Source organism: Corticium candelabrum, chromosome 9 (assembly GCF_963422355.1).
Source record: "Corticium candelabrum chromosome 9, ooCorCand1.1, whole genome shotgun sequence".
Taxonomy (NCBI): Eukaryota; Metazoa; Porifera; class Homoscleromorpha; order Homosclerophorida; family Plakinidae; genus Corticium; species Corticium candelabrum.
In genome coordinates this window covers 4,427,281-4,436,978 of record NC_085093.1, presented here as the reverse complement: position 1 = coordinate 4,436,978, position 9,698 = coordinate 4,427,281, and the positions used below count along the sequence as shown (strand labels likewise).

The 9,698-nt window shown below is 38.7% G+C and overlaps 1 protein-coding gene across 1 annotated transcript; it reads left to right on the top strand.

Moving 5' to 3' along the window:
* The first annotated feature begins 3,597 nt into the window (after positions 1-3,597).
* LOC134184656 (collagen alpha-2(I) chain-like) lies at positions 3,598-9,330 on the top strand. The gene is made up of 14 exons (XM_062652402.1): positions 3,598-3,697; positions 3,761-3,796; positions 5,728-5,781; positions 6,274-6,318; positions 6,378-6,449; positions 6,554-6,622; positions 6,682-6,735; positions 7,459-7,512; positions 7,572-7,625; positions 7,693-7,755; positions 7,809-7,865; positions 7,929-7,958; positions 8,842-8,911; positions 8,996-9,330. The coding sequence occupies exons 1-14, from the start codon at positions 3,683-3,685 to the stop codon at positions 9,328-9,330; spliced, it is 1,008 nt and encodes a 335-aa protein (XP_062508386.1). The 5' UTR covers positions 3,598-3,682.
* The last annotated feature ends 368 nt before the right edge of the window (positions 9,331-9,698 follow it).

The following is a 9,698-nucleotide window of genomic DNA, read 5'->3' as shown; positions in this document are numbered from 1 at the left end:
ACACTAAATAGGTGAGATTCATGCGAAATGTGTGAGAGTTGGCAGCCTTTGTAACGAGGAAGTAACTAATTGCTTTAACGGGTAACTTTATCAATGCTCTTGAATGGCTCATGGCCAACGATGAACTCAATAGCCTCAATAGTAACAAATTCGATTATATCCGTGCTACGTGCCAGATAGCACGAATATAAATGAATTAGTTACTATTGCCATATGGCACCGAAATAGATGAATCAGTTACTATTGATGCTGTACCATATAGCACGGATATAAATTGATTATTGATTATTGAGACTGTTGAGGACATCGTTGGCAATGAGCCATTCAAGAACATTGATAAAGCCACAGGTTAAATCAAGTCCTAGTTAATGGTAAAATAATATCTTGATCGTAGTAGAGTGTTCTGTAAATTCTGACATCTTATAGAATCTTTATAGTTTGAAGATGTCAATGTACAAAGTGCAGACTAGAGCATCACGTCTGTCGTTAGGATTCTTTAGCTAATCGTTATGATTACAAGCCCATAGTTAGATCGACTGCTCCTTACTAGTGTAATTGCACGGATAAACAGGTTTGCTGTCGCACTGTCGGTGTTTCTAGGAAACGCATAATTGAGTTCATTCAGGATAGGCATGCACAAGGATCGTTCAGGTGGCTTCGCGGAAGTGCGCATGCTGTTACATTGTTGTAGGTAACTCGGTGACATGTGCATGTCAAGCACGCGCAAGTCGTTGCTCTCGAGCTCACGCTTCACATTTTGTTTCCTCTCCATAAATTGTAATGTCTGTTCTTTCAAATTCAAAGATCAGCAATTTTTCTGCGAACCTCTGGGCATATCTATACAAGCGATAATCTAGAAACAGCATGTCAGTAGATATCAGTATATTACGTTATCTAATGCTTTACTTGCAAAGGTAACAGTCAGTTCCATATGGTTTACTAAAAGAGTGAGACTAAAGTACATGATCAGATTTTCTAATCAAGTGCTTCGTGTACTATGCTCTTGAAGATCCAAACACATTGAAATCATCACTGCATTCCAACCATCAAGTAAAGCTTCTTTGTGTACAATCTATTGTGTTGATCGAGATATACAAAATGGAACTATTTTGAGTTAATTGGCGTAACATGTAACAAACGCGGCAGCTCTATGATAATATACAATCACAAGTGGCGTAACCTTTCTAGAGTGATCACTAAGTTTCTCCCTGCATTTGCACAGTTTTCAAAGTTTGTGGTACAGCACATCATCCATGATCACATGTTTGATGCCAGTAGGAAGTCAGAGAGACAAAGTCTAGGTCTTCTTGAGTTAAATGAAAACAAACAACAAGACATGGTGGAGATAATGTCTTATCTCAATAAAAGATATGTTCCATATCAGTTTGAAGATGCTGACAATGCCATATCTCAGCCTCTTGTGCGCTTGCAGTTTGGTGGTGATCAGCTCACTGCTGAGCGTGCACGAAACTCAAAAAGGGCTGTTATCAATGATCTGGTGCCATATCAGAGACTGCAAGCACTCTTGCCACATGCAGAAGACTTTCACCGCATGATGAATTTTGTCAATTAATCTATGCAAAATTCTACAAGACAAACAGTAGTGGTGACTTGGGCACAATGTACTATCTCCAAAACGAGCTGGATCGAAGAAATGTTTTCCATGACACAAATAAGAACTATAGGGCATGCAATAGCTTTCTTCAAGATGTCCTAGACGGATATGTCATTGCTTGTGCTTTGCATCATTTTGGTATGAGGAGCCCGGAGGACATGGATGCTATCCCACCAGGACTTCCTGAACATCAGTGGAAAGAGTGGTTTCATGGAGAGATCATCAAAATCGTGGATAAGTTTGTTCTGCAGTGGGACCATCTGGAACAAGATAGTGTCAGCTTCCATCAGTCTGTTGAGAGAGGACAGCCATCAGAACAAGCCCAAACAGTACTTGATAGACTTAGTGAGGGTGACCCACTTGAAGAAATGCAGTCAGAGCCACTACATCAGAAGTAGTTGTAGCACAAGAACAGGAGCCTCCACCACATGACCCAATGTCAGCAACTGCACAACAGACACCTCGAAATCTCATGCACGCCCACAGTTTTCTATGTCATGTTACTACTTGTGGCCAGAGCTTCTCTTCAGATGATAACAGTAGGTGCCATGAGCAAATAGCACATTGCCTGACTCATGTTCCTTCAAATCTAGATCAAACCCAAGTGTCAGATAGAGTGTGTAGTCAAGAACAACAGTACAATGACCACCATGTTTTCGACTATAGCTGCAATTTTATGAAAATGTCTCTGTTAGAGCGTAATTTTTATATCAAGTACAATTAAATCAGATATTGGTTATACCTATTTGGTTGACATATTGGCAAAATGCTTTTATTGGTGCAACACTGGCACCGTTGTATGTGCAATTAGGCATATATTTTATGGAACTGATTACATTGTGTTGTATTGAGGAGGGTGAGGGTAAACACTGATTGTTGTATCCTTGAAGGCTCATAAACTAAGAAGTTACATACATGTATGATCTTGGTCATTGGGTGGATTGTTGTGTGTTTACAAGCTTTTCCAGTGTAGGATTGCAACAACAGACATATCTACAGTTGAGAATCTCAAAAGCTGGCTTGATATAATTAATGCTAATGAAATATTGTCAGTGTGAATGCTCTGTGATATTGTCGTATTACAGTTTAGACTCATTGCGAGATGCAGTCAGTAAACTGGACATTGGCTATTTTTCTAGAAATGCTGCACTGTCTCTGTAACCGGTTAGTACCACAAGAAAGTAATAAATAAATCATTTCTGATCTTGTCTCTCAACAGCCAGTGCAACGCAAGGTGTCCAGCGAAATTACAGAGAAATACAGAAAGTTTTGTATTTGTTTCCTCTTGCATCGACCATGCCAATATGGAACTGTAACTTTGAAGTATTTCCTGCAGTTACTTGGTGACGTGCTTTCTACTTTTAGTTCTTTGTTTTGGGACTGTAGGAAGAGAAAGATGTTGAAGTGCTAGCATGTAGGATCCACAATAGCATGTCATTATGTTGGCATCATATGGGAGTACTAGTAGGTGAGGTGACAGGAAGAACATAGTGACTAAAGAGACATTTAGTCAAGTATTGTTATGTACGTATAAACACAGAATATTAGTCATGATCCAGCTTCATGAATAGACTAAATATCTTAGCAATAGTAATTTCATTGGCATTTTAAGAGTCTAGATATGTTCTAAATGTCCAGTTTAATAAATTGTTATCACGTGTATTGCCATGGGAGGGGAACCCCCTATTATTGATTAATTAGGTAGACCTGCTACTGCAACTTCAACTTACTAGACGCGCACGCAAGCAAGAGAGCCCACGTATACGCATTTAGAACATGATGTCATTCATTCCCAACAACATTCCCGTGCAACGGCGACGTGCACGAGAAGTGACGAAGCGTGGGTCTAGGCGAGGGAGTTACTTTTGGGAAACATGCTCGCGTACACTATATATTCGCATCTGCTTCGTCACTTGTCATTTTATCAGGCAGCTCGCTGCGCGCTATTGCGTTTATCCGACGTGAAACACTGATATGTGGAAGTTATCTTGTTTTCTATTTGCTCTTATTCTCTCTATCGTTTGGTGCAACGGAGACTCGAGCGCTGAAGCTACAGTATGTCCAGGCATGAAGGGAGAACCGGTCAGTTAGCAGACAAGTCTTTGTCAGTGATACGACTATTCATGTACGGAAATTTTGATGCAGGGGGTTCCTGGCGTGCCGGGTCCACCGGGAATTCGAGTAAGTTTGCTGATCACATAGAATATATCGTTTCCTTGACTAGACTACGGCAAATTATTGCTATATTTCTATGCCTATATTTATCTAGCAGCGTGTATCCATGCGTGCGTACGTGTGTGTGTGAATGAGTGTGTGCATGTGTGTGACTGTATGTGATGCTTATTTTTGTGTTTTGTTAGTGATAGGTGTAGGGGTGTGGTCTGTAGGTATACCGATCGATTATGTGGTGTAAGTGTGCGTTGCGTGTGTGTGTGTGTGTGTGTGTGCGTGTGTGTGTGTGTGCGTGTGTGTGTGTGTGTGCGTGTGTGTGTGTGTGTGTGTGTGTGTGTGTGCGCGCGCGCGCGTGTGTGTGTGTGTGTGTGTGTGTGTGTGTGTGTGTGTGTGTGTGTGTGCGCGCGCGCGCGCGCGCTCTACTCTAGAAGTGCCGAATACGCTAGCTTAATTAATTTGGCGGGAAACTTTGACGCAAAGTCCGAGACTAAGTTGAACATTATGAACAACGCTATCATCGGTCCTTGACTGCATACAAACATAGCCTAGTCCACCAGCCTCACGTGAGCCTGGTAGTGTCCGGTTTCCGTGTGACACTTTCACAGGACGCTGACAATGTCATACGGGAACCGGACACTGCCAGGCTCACGTGAGGCTGGGATGAGCTATGCAAACATATGAAAAGTTGTAATCTATATGTAAGAGAAAGTTGTCCCTTAGACTTACTTATTTTGATCTGGCGTTAGTAGAGATGAAAAATATGTGGATTAAAATCAATATTAATTTAATCAAAATCAATATTAATCTAATCAAAAGTAATATTGATTTGTTTGAGACTAACACTAAATTGCTTAATATTAAGTTAGTATTAACTCGCACGCTATTGTATGCAAATAAATCTACATATATACATTTTCTTTGGGTTACAATAGAGTTATTACCTAGTAGTTGATATCAATTATGTCAAGAAATATTTAATTACCAACGTATACCATCTCGCTACTGTATAATTATATACATAAAGTTACTCAATTAGACCAAACAAAAATAGATGAGCAAAGACGCCCATAATTATTTTTGGGTAAGCGATTGTTTGATTGCCTAATACGGGATACAGTACTGTACAGACAATCTGCGCGGTAAAGAAATAGTTCAGCTATAAAGAAGCGGTGAGTAATCGGTTGCTGGCTTCTGGCTTCTACCGGGTCTCCTTTCGCGCTGTAGTAAATCGGTCGATACTGTATAGTATGCTATTGTAGTGTAATACATTTACGTGTAAATAGCTTGATGTATATATTAGTTATCCGGGACACGTGTAGAAGACAATGAGGCTTTTGACTGGTCACTCTTAATTAAGAGCCGGTTTTTGAGTAGTGTTGTGTTATACCAGGTAGAGTGGTTATAACGGTATCCACACAATACACTTTTCGTATCCATTTGTATTTCCCAACAATGACGGCTGCTTACTCCTAGTCTATATCTAGAAGGACGAGACCATTTTGAATAAGAATCGATGATCGATTTCTTCTCCAGTCAGTATAGTTAATTGTCTATCTATTTTGGTATTTGTAAGTCCAAATCTTGTCAGTGTACCGTGAGCATTCTCTCGTTTGTGAGAGAGCAGTCCATATTGGTACAAAATGAAATATATTATTATTATAAATTTATCTTTCATCTCACGTTACCTACACAATAATTGTTAGTTTGCTGTAATTTCACACCTACACAATACTGCATGGTATCCGCTTGCTTTAAGCAATCCTGCCATAAGACTTAAGACTATTGTTCGCATGTAGAACTAATACGCTTTGGACAGCACAAATGCATAGCAGTGATAAAAATTATGATTGGCAAAACACAACAATATTTAAAAATACATACTTATCGTCAATAATAAATATATTCTATTTACATACAAATAATCTTTATCTAACCCTTAGGGTCATGCCGGTTCTCAAGGTCCCCCAGGTGGATTAGGTGGTACTGGAGCAAAGGTTGGTATAATAGATATCAAATCGTCATTTACTTTGTTGAAGTACATACATATATTTTTGCTTTATTTATTTCGAAGACAAGTTTTTATGCGGTATTTCTAGTTTGACAAAAACTTTAGCGTTACACATTACCTGTTGGAGTTTATTTATATTTTATGGCTAGTGTAGTCTGAAGGAGCATACTCCCTTCAAGAGTTATAAAGCGAAAACATTTGATGTTACTCATGTTAAGCAAACGTCTGGATACAAATTTTAATCCATATTAATTAATTAATGAGTTAGTTAGGTAAAAAACAAACAAAGAAATACAGATAGAAAATAAAATTACAACACATGCACGCAGGCACACGCCCAGCAACATACATATAACACATGCAAGCAAATAAACACACACTTAAACAGACATATGAACAACAAAGAAACGAGCAATGAAGAACTTTTAGAAAGGCCATAAATTTATCCTAAATGTAATTCTATTTGCCTTTGCAAAAGGGTGAGAAAGGAGACGAGGGTGCAGTTGGTTCCACAGGCAAACAAGTCAGTAAATTATTGAAAGCAGCCATCTAGCATTATCTACTTTCTCTGTGTATTTACAGGGTCTTCCAGGCTTAACCGGTCCTCCAGGTCCACCGGGTCCACAAGGTCCTCCTGGAAAAACTGGATCAACAGTATGATGGTCATCTAAAATAAGCTAATTGACAAACTAATAAATAATAATTTATGTTACAAATTGTTGCTACCCATTTACTAACTACTACTAATTGTTGTGCAGGGAGCGGTGGGAGTAATCGGTCCAGCAGGTCCACCTGGCCCACAAGGTTTACCTGGAAAGACTGGACAAGTAGTAAGACGAACTCGTAGATTTGGAAAACAGAGTATTTATCTAATTCTTCTTTTCAGGGTTCTTCTGGGCCTAGAGGTGCTAGAGGAGAAACTGGACTACCTGGTCAGAAAGTATGTACAATTGTCTAAAACACACTCTAAAGATTAAACAGGCTTGTGGACTGGTTCACGAAAGCAAGACTTCTGCTAACCGAAGATCTTAAGCTAATAACGTTAATATGATGTTGTGTTTGGCATTTGTTAATATCTACATGCATTACTGCAATCATTCATCAAAACCTACATATGATATACTAACTAAATTGACATATTTCTAATGGTTGCTAACACTCAACTTTCTTAACCAACGGCCTTAAAGAACAATCTTTACGATTAACACTAACAAAATGCATGTGCCTGTATGTACATGAAGACAATTATAGTTTGCAACTATGCAACTACATCTACTCTTGACCATTTTGAATACTGCAGTCGCTAAATACTGAATTTGTTGGAATTGAATGATTGTTCGCTTTAGGTAATGCTTGAAAAGTAGCAACAACTACAGATTTAGTATATCGAAATATTTCATTGCACAAAAAGTTTGTCTGACTTAGAATTCTGAGTTGAACACCCCACAAGATAATAGTACAGCGGTTACTGAAATATAATCTTACGATTGACAATTTGCTCAAAAATTACAAGAATTTTTAGCGATGATATTGAAAGATTATTGTTTTTCATGTTTTGATACATTTGGACATAAATTATCGGTAAACTGAATTAGGCGAAAAAACTTAACAAACATATGCTATCTTGATCAAGGTTTAATAATTTACGCTCGTGCTGTTTTAGGGAGATAGAGGTCCAACAGGTCCGAGGGGCATAGAGGGACTGGATGGCGTTCCAGTATGATTTCACGATAGAAATTCTTATGAAGCTACAACTAATTTCTGTAATGTATGAAGGGATCTGCAGGTCCTGTTGGTACGCAAGGTCCACATGGGCCGAAAGGAGTAAAAGTGCGTTACACAATAGAAAAGAATAAATATTGGACTTACTGATCTTATTATTTGTCTTTATTATTAGGGAGCCATTGGATTGCCCGGAGCTAAGGGAGAGGCGGGACCGCAGGGCATCGCTGGACCAGAGGTTTGAAATTGAGCTGAATTTCTAATGTCATGATAATGTTTGCTTTTGGCTAGATGAGTGAAGATGTCTTAAATCGCTATTTTAACCCGGTCAAGGGACTTTTACAAAGGGTACACCATGGATGAAAAGTAACGTCTCTTTCCAAGTCATGATGGGATCGTATTGTGTTATAGGTACAAGGACTGGAACAGTGGAAACAACAGGTAACGAAATGTACTATCTGATCAACGGTCACGTCTCTCTTCTGTTATTTCAAATAAACGAAAAGACAACGGCTGATAAAGTGTACTAGACCGGATGTAGGTATAGTGGGAGCTCTAAAGCTGCTGCTGCAGACATCTTCACTAATGTCAGTGGAATTTATTGCACAACAATTGTTTTAAACCAGTAGGACGTACGAAAAGCGATGTAACTAATTTCAATAAACTGATTTGCTAAACCAGAATTTACGAATCATCGAAGAAATTAGGTAAACGGGCAGACTAAATATTTTCTCTCACTATGATTTGACTGAGTCATTCACGGCTTGCGCTTTGAGGCAGCAATGTATAAACAACAATAAACAAAGAGCAGACAACAGTCAATAAGAAAGTAGTTTCTTTGCTACTTCACTAAAATAAACATTTTTCCAAAATCTTGCAAGTAGACGAACTCCTTCAGTGCAGCTTGTACATGGTTTCAATGTTGATGGGGAAACGGCCTATTTTTGGGCAGGAAATCTTTGCAGTTACAGGATGTCTGCAGTGGCAATGTATCCTTGCCTCTTTTATGAATAACAAGTTCACGATAACTGCTCGATGAAAAGACTGTGATAACAATGTTTTCTAAACAACCAGCAATATAGCAATTTGTATGTGTGCGTTTAACTCATGCATGACCTTAAACGTAAACGACAAGTTGGATAAGTATAAGCTTAGTAACAGGACACAAATGCAAATTGGTCATTAAATTACATGCCAAAATAAATTAATGGTGTGGTTATGCTTTACTAAAATAGACTTGCAATTTACCGGTTGAGCTATATATCTGTGTTAGCTAAAGGTAACTATATTAGCACTAACATGTTTGTCCATAATTATACTTTAGTGGGTGGAAAGCAAAATGCCGGTTGCTGCTTATATTAGAGGATCATCAAGTGCAAGCCACACTATTTCAGGTGAAAGCATGTTTTTACCGCTTTTGTTATTAATAGTGATATTGTGTTGGAGTTCTGATGCGAGTGCTATGTACGTGTTTCTAGGTGTAATAACGTACTGGTCGACGAGCAGTCCGTCCTTTTTGGTGGGCGGTATCACTTACAGCAACGGAGCTCTTACAGTTCCATCTGATGGTCTTTACTATATTTACATACAACTGTACGTCAACAAGTCCAGCGGTTATGCGTATCCATCCTTGCGCGTAAATGGTGGAAGAGTGATGTACATGTATTACCAAATGAACGGTGGATTACGAACAAAATACAGCGGTATTATTCGAAGGTTAAAGAAAGGAGATAGCGTTGACGTATATGGAAATGGATATACTTACTCCATGTATTGGCCATACTCGTATTTTGGTATGTTTAAGTTGAATTAACGAATCTGTATGGCGACATCTCGCGCTGGAAACTGCATTTTAGACTAGCAATTAACCCAATTATTGTTTGAAAATTGATTGTCGTTTTGCGTAGAATCTGATCGTTACGCTGGTTCTGCAAGGAATGTATTTCTTGTACAGATTTTCCTGTTTCTATGTCAGCTAATGTTAGTATTTTTGAATTAGACTTTTGCCAACTGCTTTTGTTAATATAAACAAACATTTCGATTGTCTTGGTCCTGACATGTTTCTTCTTACAATAAACACTGTGATATATCAATTGAGTTCATCTCAAACAACACTGTCCAACTTGCTCCATTTGTCGCTGCTGTTCACGTTGTTTTCTCTCTCTTATTGCGCAAGGTCAC

Excerpts from the sequence above, each read along its gene's own strand:
- LOC134184656 (XM_062652402.1), top strand. Across the intron at positions 3,797-5,727 it reads CGGGTCCACCGGGAATTCGA|GGTCATGCCGGTTCTCAAGG; the intron begins GTAAGTTTGCTG and ends TCTAACCCTTAG. Across the intron at positions 8,912-8,995 it reads TGCAAGCCACACTATTTCAG|GTGTAATAACGTACTGGTCG; the intron begins GTGAAAGCATGT and ends ACGTGTTTCTAG.